The sequence below is a fragment of the Lathyrus oleraceus genome, chromosome 5 (assembly GCF_024323335.1).
Source record: "Lathyrus oleraceus cultivar Zhongwan6 chromosome 5, CAAS_Psat_ZW6_1.0, whole genome shotgun sequence".
Taxonomy (NCBI): domain Eukaryota; kingdom Viridiplantae; phylum Streptophyta; class Magnoliopsida; order Fabales; family Fabaceae; genus Lathyrus; species Lathyrus oleraceus.
Window position 1 is genome coordinate 621,245,469 of NC_066583.1, and position 12,816 is coordinate 621,258,284.

The 12,816-nt window shown below is 31.1% G+C and overlaps 1 protein-coding gene across 1 annotated transcript; it reads left to right on the top strand.

Annotated features, from left to right (window-relative positions):
* The first annotated feature begins 6,772 nt into the window (after positions 1-6,772).
* On the top strand, positions 6,773-9,622 carry LOC127087170 (triosephosphate isomerase, cytosolic). Its single transcript, XM_051028032.1, has 8 exons — positions 6,773-6,994; positions 7,451-7,526; positions 7,890-8,013; positions 8,249-8,333; positions 8,487-8,619; positions 8,729-8,823; positions 9,037-9,115; positions 9,257-9,622. Exons 1-8 carry the CDS (start codon positions 6,956-6,958, stop codon positions 9,382-9,384), a joined length of 759 nt encoding a protein of 252 aa, XP_050883989.1. The 5' UTR covers positions 6,773-6,955; the 3' UTR covers positions 9,385-9,622.
* Positions 9,623-12,816: the final 3,194 nt, after the last annotated feature.

The window sequence follows — 12,816 nt, forward strand, 5'->3', positions numbered from 1 at the left end:
CTTTTCAAAATTGATTTAAACAATTGCTTTTGCAAAAAAAAATTAATTGAACACCGTTTTTAACCCAACACAATTCATCCCTTGTATTTGGAGTCACTTGTCCAACACTCTCCACCACCAAGGTCAAATCACTTAACCCTCTATAACCTCAGACAAAAAGTATGGTTCTCAAGACACGTTAAGAAAGTACAAGAGTTTCCTGCATGCCTATCACATCCTTCACACCAATAGAGGAACATGAAAAAACGATATCATTATGGGATTTCCAAACCGACCAAACAACTGCATGCCATATCATAACCAAGCCACCCTCACCCTAGACCTTCCTCCCATCGATCTAAGGATACAAAAATTATAAACCCATTAGAAGAATAAAGCACCACTCCAGCCTCCTAAAGATACCATATAAAACAAACTTCTTCCCTTCCATACACGTCAGACACAAAATACCCTAAGGATCCACAAACACCATACACCAAACAAATGATCTCTAGTAGGGACCCTCTCTTGAAGAAGTTAACAGAAGAAAACAATCATTTTAGAAATGATCCAATTACCTTAGATAAGAGGAAGAACATGGTTATCTAGAATTACTAAAGGGACACTAGACATATCACGCTCAAAAAAACTAGTGCAAGTAGAGGCGACCGAAAAAACATCATCCTCTAAGAGACCCCTTACCACCCGTCAAGCTTTAAAAAGAGGAATATATTATTTTAACTGATTCTTTCGCAAATTTAATTTAGCCTCTTTGTCACTTCTAATTGAAATGCCTAAACATGATAAATGTTCACCGACATCCATTCAGACCATGTCAATTTTCATGCTAAATTAAATTTTATTAAAACTAATTTGTGATTAAATCAATCAAATTTGATACTTATAAATTATGATTTTCAAAATTCACATTTATAATTAAAAAAACATTCAAGCTATTTGTAAAGCACATGTATTATCCTCCTAAAAAAATCATGTCATGTCATGCATTTACTACCAAGAAAATATGGTGTTGTTCATATAAGAAAATGAATGAGTTAGCATGCTGCGTGACATGTTATTTGTATTTCTAAGGACAAAACATGGCATGCTAATTTTGTCAAACATTATACTATCAAATAAGAGGATATATTAATTTGAAAACTAAAAATGGTTTGAGAGAGACATAAGGATTGAGTTTGAGCGACTAATGTAATTCACGGTCTTAACCTTTTGTCACATTTATTGATATATACAATAGCCACAACTTTATTCATTCCAATTATGATGACCACTCAGTTACAACCCTCTTTCCAGCCAACGGATAAAAGGAAAAGCGTGACCATAATAAATTAATAATTGAAATAGTTTCCTCTCAAACTTATTTTATTTTAGAGTATAGGACAAAAGCTTCAAATCTCAATAAATGTCACTTGAAAAATAAAATAAAAGACTACTAATAAATTTTGTAGAAAAATGTTTTAAATCCATATTTTAAACTAATTAGTTTTACATAAAAAATTTAAATATGTCAAAATTAATTTTAGAAAGTTTTTTATCACTCAAAATTAAATTCAAAGATAGGATTGGTTAACTGGTTTTGCACATGTGGTTGGTGAAAACATTTTGAAAAAATGTATTTTCTTAAATTTTCTTAAATTCAATGTGACATATGCATTGTTTTTTTTTTAACAAATGCGTCATTAGAGTTGACGCATGTAAGTGATGCCAGTGTAAATGACGCTTAAATGCATCCAATAGGAGCATGTGCCACATATAGTAGTTACTGTTTTGTTTGTGATTTTTATAAATAATGCATACCATCATTTTTCACGCATCCTTTAACTATCTCCTTCCATTTTTCTTTAAAATATCTTCATATATGTGCTCTTATATTCACAAGAGAAATATCATTTTAATTTATTTAGCAGTATAGTCTTCGATGAAGATCCGACTTTGGAATACAGAGACGTTCGAGCATCTTAATATGAGTTTGATCCATTGGTTAGATTGAGATATTGTAGAGGGTGAAAAGATCAAAAGAATTCAAAGACTTGTTACCGTGTTCAAGACAATGGAGAAAATCGTTTCTAGGACAATGTTAAAACTGACAGAGATGTTCGCATTATGATGAGCAGTTCTGAGGAAATTGTCTTGATGGTTGTAATCACATAATTATGTTTTTTAGTCATTGTATTTATTTGTCTTGTTGTTTAATTGTTGTTTAAATTATTGTTTAGTTGTTGTTTAAATTGTGGTAACCGAATGTTATGATATTTTTGAAATGAACATTATTTTCAATATAAAATAAAATGGTTATATATAAAATTATGTTGATGTGTTTGGTCTAACATTGAGACATTTTGTACGATTGTATCCGGAATGACGACATAAATTACATAATCTCACCAATTTGTTCGTCGTATCCATTTCGATTTGAATACGCGTGTTGTTAGAAAGGTGGAGACTCGAGACACACATATTTCACCTTTCGTTCGGTGAATGCATCGTCACACTAGCGGGCATGCACATGTTGTTAGGTCTACTTATCGAAGGTAAGACTGTTAATGGTAGGGTTAACTAAGATAACGCAATATGCGAAGAATTGTTTGGTGTTTCTTTGTGTGAAGACACAGCTAGGGCCAATGTATTAATCTAAAATATCTTAAATAATATTATTCAAGCTTAACATTAACCAAAGATTTGACTGAGTATGAAAAAATACTTCAAACTCGGTGTTATATTATGATACTATTGGTAATTTTTTATTTCCTGAAACTACTAGTAATACGGTAAATATTATGTATTTGACGTTATTAAGAAACATAAATTAGGAACATATAGTTAGAGTTCAATTGTTTTAGTCCATCTATATAGTTCTTTATGTAAAAAAACACATAAGGATACATGTTCGTTTTATTCTTGCGCCTTTTTGCTACAAGCATGAGGTTGGTCGAGAATGCTGTCACTCGCCCCAATCAACAAGAAGCCATTCACATTCCCTTTCGCAACAAAGTAAGTTTATTTTATTTTATTTCTTCAAATTGATTACTTTATACTACAACTAACTATAAATAATTTATTTTATATCTTTTCGGTTTAAGTGGTCTGTTTTGAGGATGAACTACAACAGATCTCTCAAACACACTATTGCAGTCTATCGCAATCTTTTAGACCACATTAGACCAGACGATGTATTACAATTAAACAACTATAAATTTGTTTTAACATTACCAAATTACAAATCTTCTAATCATGTGTTTTTCTTATACAGTTTACCTATAGGTCGTATCTAGGTCTCGACCATCAGGTTAATCCCGATGATGTTGTAGTTTGGACAACAAAAACACCAATCATCAGATTCACTATTGTGGAGATGCACCAAAGTGACAGTGTCAAACTGCAATTGGACATGTAACAACAAATTCCAGACCTTCCGATGTGTTTGGGAGACTGACATTAACTAAGAGTCGATGCCCAATAGGTTATTTCGATTGGAAATAGTTCGCTAAAGAGATGTGTCATCAATGGAGGAATCGACATCGACAAATCTTAACCAACCTTATCATACAAGATGCTAGACCAACTTAAAACTATATATCAATTGGTATAGATCGGTTACAACGACACAATTTGTGTCTGAGCCAGGGTATTTGATTGATCCACGCCAATGAGCTTCGTCATCAGACGTCTAACAACAAACCCCCCACCCAATAACCAACCTCACACCATTACCAAAGCCAACAACAATGTCAACCCACCAAAACCCAACGACCAACCTCACAACGTCCCCATACCATATACACCCAACCACCAAACACCCAACCCCATAACCAATTCATATCACACACTCAAACACAAAATCAAGAGCATGACACATACCACCAACAACCATATAGCCCCGATTATTCATACGATTCCATCTCATCCTACCATAGCCCCCACTAATGTACACTCAAACATCACATCGTCAAAGCACCTAACCACCATATGACCTTCTTACATCATAAGAATCATTGTTTCGTTTCCAAAACGATAAAATGTCCCAGTTTAACCAACCATCCCGTCCACATATAACCCTTCCACCCTGACTCAACAATGAGAACATGGGCACCGAACTCGACTACGCAACCCTTGACTCCTTGGGAGAAATGATTGAAAATATTTTATATATGTCAGGACCCTTCCACCAACCACCTTTGCCTCAAGCCAATACTAGGAGACCCCAAACACTTTAGAGAAATTATGGGAGCCCTCTAAGACAAAAAAATGCGCCAGGATGTGGAACCAGAGAGCGTTATGATCGACAGGGTCATTGATTTTCTATTCAATCGTCGTGTAATTCAATTTTATGAAATAATATTATAAATTAATTTTAATTTTCTATTTTATTTCACATTTTTTTATTGTTAAAATAATTTTAAACTAAAAAATACAAAACAAAGTAGTAGTCAATCTCTTTGGAGCATGCTCATATTAGATGCATTGCGTGTACCACTTGCAGCGGTATCAGATATATGAAGTCGCCACTAAGGTTGACGCATGGGTAAAAAAAAACAATGCATGCACCACTATGAATAGCTACTCCTCTTGCCGTCTATTTTTTTGTTTGAAATATGGTTAATTTGATAAATAATTTAAAATATTAATTATTTTAAAATTAAATTTGAATATATTAATTATTTTAAAAAAAATCCGCAATTGATCTCTCTACTTTACCATTAATTAGTTTTTATCATTTCTGTATAGTTTTGGATTCAATTAGTTTCAAATGATATTTTTTAGGATCTCATGTAAAATTATTAAAATTGAGTAATTGTTTATTAATCAATAATTAAATTATAAATTTAATTAATATTCATCATTTTACATAGTTAAATTGCATACTACGTCAATTAAAGCATATCATACTAGTTTGTTGTAGTTCAAAAATATGAAAAAAATAGAAAACTTGAGTGATTTAAAAATTCCGACATTAAGGACCCATTTGTTTTTTGTTTTTTTTTAAATGATTTTTTATAATGTAATAAAATTTGGATAAAATTGAATAATAATTTCAAATAAAAATTTGGTTTGAATAGTTATTCTTAAAATGTTATTTTAGATATTTTATCATTTTATTGAAACTTTTTTATATATCAAAATTTCAAAAAATAACTTAATTTTAAAGCTATTTCAAATGATTTTTCATAAAATTATTTTTTAGATATAATTTTTTCAAAAAATTGGATTTCGATTATATTATAATATTCAATAATATATATTTATGTTATAAGATTTCAAGATTGGTTCTTCAATTTAAATAAAATAAATATAAAAAAATTGTAATATATGCATATTTTTTATAAAATCCATTTTTAAAAATACACTAAAAAATCTATTTTTTTATAAAATCCTATTTTTTCAAGATTGGCCCTAACATGATTAGAAAACACCTATTTAAAACATAAATTATATAAAAACATCATATGTAAATATGTATTAACAGTTAGCCATTGATAGGTTGTCATATATGATAAAAATTTGAATTTTTCTATTGATTCCCTTTATATAAAAAGTTGTTAAATTATTGAAGACAAAATTAAAAATAATTTAATAATTTTCATATTTATTGAATAAAAATCAAGTTTTTTTACTAATTAGTCAAAAAAATTCTAAGTTTTCTCACACTATTTAAAGCCATATATTTTTCTTTTTTTATTAATTCTTTTTAAGTAAAAATTATATAAAAGTTATAATTCACTTTATTTAAAAAATAGATTTAATTACGATTTGGGAAAAAATATGTTTACATTCTTTTTTAACTTGTATACTTTAAACATACTATATTTTTTAAAAGTAATTTATTTTACTTTGGTTTATATGCAAAACCACTCTGTTGTTATATACCATGTATGGATACAAAATAACACATCTCTTACGGTTATGGACTTTCTATTTTTGCTAATTCACGAAAATCCTTCTATTTTAAAATCTAAATATTAGTTCTCATTTCACATTTTTATAATGGTATGTCCATTTTTAAATAATGTGTGATGTATAAAATTTGGCAAATAATCATATAGGAATTTTTTCTATTGATTTTTCTTTTCTCTTTTCTCTTACTAATTATTGTTAAAAGAATTATAACTTATTTATCTATTAACTATTTAACCCACATTTTTTCTATTGATATTTGTAAATAAAATTATATAAAATCTTTATTTATGGATTCTCTTTAGATAAGAATTGCATAAAAAAATTAACGTAATTTAAATCATTTTTTTATAATTTTTTATTAATATCTTTATAGAGATCAATTATTATGCTATTTTATAGTATAAAAAATTTTACACCACCAATTTGTCACCATCATCAATTTGCATTATTTTATAGGTGTTTAAAATAAAGGTCAAACTTTTTTCAATATCAAATATATATGAGTGTATAAAATCTTTTTATATTGTCCGTGCATTTCAATTAAATTCTTTCTAATATATTTTTATACTATAATGAGTTTAATGACTGTAACATAATTATCAATATAAATATATTACTATATCATACCAGTAATTTAAAAATTTAGTCTAATTTACCTGAATATATCATTATAATTATGATTGGTTGAAAATTTAAAATTATTTTAAATAAGAATTTAATTGATATACACTGACAGTGTCAATTAATCACAACCATTGATTTATTTAAAATATTTAATTTTTATTTTAACTACTTAAAAAATAATACAAAAGAATCATAATTATAATTCAGTGTAAAATATAATGCATAACAAAAGAATCACTTTTTTAATTATCAACAAAAGGGGAGTTGATGTGTTCACCAAGAAATAAAGTAATTAATGAATGAATAAAATAAAATGTTAAAGCATATTCTTCAGTTTATCTATAATATAAAGGGTGAACAACAAACACTCAGAACAACAACAACAAGAAGAAGGGTTTTTCACTTCCTCGTTTAAATCGAAAACATTAACCAAAACATGGGCAGAAAGTTCTTCGTCGGCGGTAACTGGAAATGCGTATGTTTCAAATCTCCTTTAACTTTCTTCACTCTCTGCTCTTTCCTTTTCTCAATTTGTTTCTATCTTAATTTTAATGAAATCTTTACTGCAGTTTTCATCATCGATCGTGATTCTAATCTATAAAATTTAGCTCCGAAACTATGTTTATAATCAGATCGGAGTAATTTGTTTCTGTTGCGAAATTAATGTTGGATCACTTGATCTACAATACCCTTTCCCCGATCTAGCAAGTTTGTTGTTATGGTGACAGATTTTATGTTAAGATCTTAATTCCATATAGGGATGTGTACAAAGGAACATGAACTTGAGCTTTTTGCATGATATATGATGTTAACATTCATAATTTCTTCGTGGAACTGTTTTTTAAGGATGTTTTTGTGTTGCATGTATTAGGCTGTCTATACTAAGTGATCCAGATTGTTAAACTGTTTTTTTTGTTTGATTTTGTTGCAGAATGGAACCACTGAAGAGGTGAAGAAAATTGTGGGTACTTTGAACGAAGCTAAAGTCCCCGGAGAAGATGTTGTTGGTGAGTCTCTGATGATTTTTATCTCTTTTTATGTTTAAACATTTGATTCTTAGATCCCTCTTGGCAATGATCAATTTTTCTAAGTAAGTTTTAGTATTAATTTGGATTGTGTTTCTAATCAGAAAATTGATGAGTACTAGAAGGTTCTTTATTTGTTTGTTCCTAAACAGAATCACTGTCAATCCCTTATGAGTTGTTACAATCAGACTTAAACTAATTTCATTTTTTTTGTATTATTCATTTGTGTTTTTCTCATATTAGTTCATTTCATTCAACCTTTATAGTTTTTATTGATGTTTTGGGGATGATTTTTTGGTATTGGCATGTGCCAACGACTAACAAATGTGTTTTTTGGTTTTACAGAAGTTGTTGTGAGCCCTCCATATGTGTTCCTTCCCTTTGTGAAAAGCTTACTTCGCTCTGACTTCCATGTTGCTGCTCAAAACAGTTGGGTTCGCAAAGGTGGTGCTTATACCGGGGAGATTAGGTATGTCATTCGTACTTGGCTCTTCAATTCATTTCGGTGCTTTGCGTTTAATTTTTATGGCTACTGACAGGGTTTTGGTCGTTCCATGTTAGGTAGAACTAGAACCATGTAACCGAACCATCTGATTCTCTTTCTCCTGTTTTTTTTATCTGTGTGGTTTATTAATAGTGTGGTATAATGTTGAAGTTTCTATCTATTATTTAATTTGTGCTTATTGCGTCTTTTCTGTTAACAGTGCTGAAATGCTTGTAAATTTGGATATCCCTTGGGTTATTCTTGGGCACTCTGAGCGAAGGCAGCTTCTAAATGAAACAAATGAGGTACATAGTTTTTATTTTCCTATGGCTTATGTTTTCAAATTTCCCCTGTGCGCTAGTTGTGCTATAACTTCTACTTTAGAGTTACTTGTTGCTTAAAATTAAACTTTACTATCAATACTTTCTGATTTTCTACTGATTTATTATCTGCTACAGTTTGTGGGTGACAAAGTTGCATATGCACTCTCACTAGGGAGGAAAGTTATCGCTTGTATTGGGGAGACTCTTGAACAGCGTGAAGCTGGTACTACTCTTGATGTTGTTTCTGAGCAAACAAAGGCAATTGCAGGTACTCTTACGATCACAAGCTCTTTTTTTTTTCCCCACTTGTTTCTCTATGTGAGATGGTATTCTATTTCAGACAATAACATCGTTGCTGACCTCAATTCTATTTGCAGACAAAGTATCAAACTGGGATAATGTTGTTTTGGCCTATGAGCCAGTTTGGGCCATTGGAACAGGAAAGGTTGCATCTCCTGCTCAAGCTCAAGAGGTATGCTTACATCACTGTGCAGTGTGAATTTTGTTTACACTGTCAATCAATCATAACCATCAGACTTTTGATAATCTGTTATAGCTTTGTGTAGCACCGACCCCTAAATTTTTTACTCATGTTGAATCGCTCTTTCTGCTATCTAGTTGCTCAATCTCTTTTTTGTAGATTGTGGTTGTGGTGTCTTGATAATATTATTAATATTTGGCCTAGGTCCATGCTGCTTTAAGGAAATGGGTTCACGACAACGTGGGTGCTGAAGTTGCTGCGTCTCTAAGGATCATCTATGGAGGTACTTCCGTTTATTCTAGTCTCTATATATGCGGTTATTTTGATGTCATCAGAGAAAATTAACAGCCTTGATGTGAGTTTTGAGGCATTATAGCATTGTAGCAATAGTTTGTTATTTAATTAACTCCATCTAAAACTGCAGGCTCTGTAAATGGAGGAAACAGCAAAGAATTGGCATCACAGCCTGACATTGATGGATTTTTGGTTGGCGGTGCTTCCTTGAAGCCGGAGTTCGTTGACATCATCAACTCCGCGACTGTGAAGAACTGAAATTCGTAAGTAGGAATTGATATGCTGCTTTGGAAGCAGCTTCGGAAATTTATGTTTTGAGTTATGATTCTGTATTTTGTAACCAATGCTTTGAACTTGTGTTTAGTACTCTGAATAAATATGATTTACTTTTACCTCATCGGTGGGCGATGAATTGGGTTTTGGTTAAGTTTTAATGCAGAAATAGTGTACTGCCATGACATTTGGTCAGTAAATAATGTCGAATGCCGTTGTTTTAGTGCTCCTGCCTCATTTGTTTAACTTGTTCACACTGCTTCTTTGGTTTTGGTTTTGGTTTATTCAAATCACATTCATGTCCAACCTCGTTGTTATTAGAGTGAGACAGAGTTCCATACATTAATCATAAATTTCTTAACAGCATTTATGGACACCCTAACACATATATAATCAGAGCATTCTCCCAAAATTTCATTTCACATTTAACATCTTGTTCATCTATAATCTCCTATATTTCTCCATTCACAATAGCTGAAGCTGTATAGTCAATTTAAATATCATTATAAGGTAGAAGATTACCTCAAATAATATCCATCCATGGCAGCTGTAGTATTAGGATTATCTTTCTCTTTAATATCTTCAATAATAGGGTTCTAACATTGCCTTAGGTTGAACCATTACTAATTTCGTCGTTGTTGTTCTTGTTGGACTCGATCTGTTTTCAATTGTCTACACTACTAGAAAAAACACATTGTGAAATATATTAATCTTAGCTACAGAGGCGAGGTAACGAAGTGCGTCATAAAAAGTGTACACTTTATCTCTTAGTTTTAAAATAACCGATGGGTATGTGAAAATATCATGGGTTTGATCCTTAGGGAGGCCTTTTTGAAATTCTGAAATGACGTAAACATATGTCCCCTCGATTTTGTAATTTCACTAACGGATATGACACATTTTCATCTCAGTTATCTAATAAAACCGATGGATAAAACAATTTTGAGTTTATTAAATATAATGTGAATTGTTTATTTCACAAATTCTATATTGAACAACTTCTCAAAATTGGTTAGAAAAATAATTATATGAACAATTATGTTATATTTGAAGAACAACTTACATTAATTAGTGATTTTGAAACATGCTTCAACTCATCATTCATCTCACGCTGTTGTATGGTTAAAATCTCTCAAATGTTTCAAGTTATTTATTTAAGACTTCCTTTTCTACATTGAAAGCATACAATTTGATGCTTTGAAAAATGAACAAATATGGAAGAAAGTTGAACGAAAAGTAAAGGTATTGGAGAGATTTTAACAATAAAACAACATGAGATGAATAATGAGTTGTAGAATGCTAGAAAATCATTAATCGTTGTAAGATAAGTTTCAAATACAACACAATTTTTTATATGATTATTTTCAAAATTAATTTACCATGTTATATAGAGGAGTTAGTGAAACAAATAATCAACATTAGATATAATAAACTCAACTCGACGGAACAATATGAGAGTTGCATAAAAAATCACAAAAAACATAATCTCAATATCAATATCAACAACAAAAAGAACAAGAAAAAAACAACAATATGACAACAATATTAGTAGTGATGTTTGACGTGTCAGATCTCTAAAGAAGAAGTAAAAGAAAATGATTTGGATCTCTGAAGAAGAAACGAAAGCATTAAACACATAGCTTCTTCGTTAGGGTTCTGTTTGTGTTGTTTAGACAAATGATATTGAATGCTACAAGCTAAAACTATATATACCAGAGAAACATATTCACCAAAAGTGAGATAAAAGTATAAATTGATGCTGATGTGATTCGAAGCATGTAATTAAATAGATTTATCCATCGGTTTTCAAAATAACCGACATAATATATTGTATAATTCATTTATTTAAAAAATAGGATACGTGTAGGAATTATACTTCGATTTTTCAATACGTGAGGTGAAATCGTCGTCATAAAATGTATTACAGTATTTATAATAGTGATATTTTCTTTGTGTAACATTTTATCTACTATATCCATTCAATCGAGAACTTGATCCTTCCAATCGAGCACTATATTCGAGCATGAAGGCTATATACATGTTGAGATTAACCATTTTGATCAATATAGTTTAAGCAAAATGATTAATACAGTTGGATTAGTTGTATGGTTAGTTAGTTTAGTTTGCTCTATTGTGATTGGTGGTTATGAGATAAGATTGTAATATATAAGTGATGCATTGCCACATGTAAACAATCCAATTGATTAACAATTCTTCTTCTTCTTGATATTTCTTTCTCTTTTCTTCTGCTAATTCTTCTTTTCTTCTGTTAATGTTTATCATTTCTTTTGTTATGCTTCTCCATTGATGAAACAAGATTGATCATAATATGGTATCATTCGCCAATTCGATCCTCCTTCCACTGCTATCCAACTGAATCTTTTTACACCATTCCATCTCTTCTTTCAATTCTTTCTGCATCCATGGCTCCTTCTCGAGCTTCATCTTCATCAACTGATCCTACTTTGGATCAAACTTCACCCTACTTTGTCCACCCCAGCGATGGCCCTGGTTCAGTTACAGTCCTTCCCAAACTCACTGGTTCCAACTATCATTCATGGGCTCGAAGCATAAAGAGGGCTCTTGGTGGCAAAATGAAGATTGAGTTCATTGATGGATCTCTTCCTGTTCCAACTGATTCTTTCGATCCATCTTTGCGTGCTTGGAACCGCTGCAACATGCTTGTACATTCTTGGATCATGAATTCTGTTTCAGATTCAATTTCACAGTCTATAGTTTTCATGGAGAATGCGTTTGATGTATGAAACGATTTGAAAGAAAGGTTTTCCCAGGGTGATCTCATACGTATTTCTGAGTTGCAGCAAGAAATTTACAACCTAAAGCAAGAAACCAAATCAGTAACTGATTTTTTCTCTGATCTTAAAATTCTTTGGGAAGAACTGGATCTATATTTGCCTTTACCAACTTGTACCTGTCGCATAAAGTGTACCTATGAAGCTATGCGCAGTGCAAGATCTCATCACCAGCTACTGCAGATTATCAGATTCTTGACTGGTTTAAATAACCAATTTGCTGTAGTGAAGTTCCAAATCTTGTTAATGGATCCTTTGCCAACTATGAATAAGATATTTTCCATGGTTATTCAACATGAGCGACAAATTCAGCTCCCTATTCCAAATGATGAGTCTCAAACACTGATTAATGCTGCTGATTCCAAGAGGTTTGGAGCAAGAAATAATGCATTCAAGCATGGTGTTCGCATTTGCACATTATGTGGCAAGACTAACCACACTGTTGAAAATTGCTTCAAGAAACATGGTGTTCCACCTCATATGCAGAAACAGTTTCAGAATTCAGCTAACAATGTGGCATCAGATGGAAATAATGATGGATCTTCATCTCATGGTGCTGACATTCAAAGTGACAATTCACCTATGACTCAAGGTCAATTCAGTG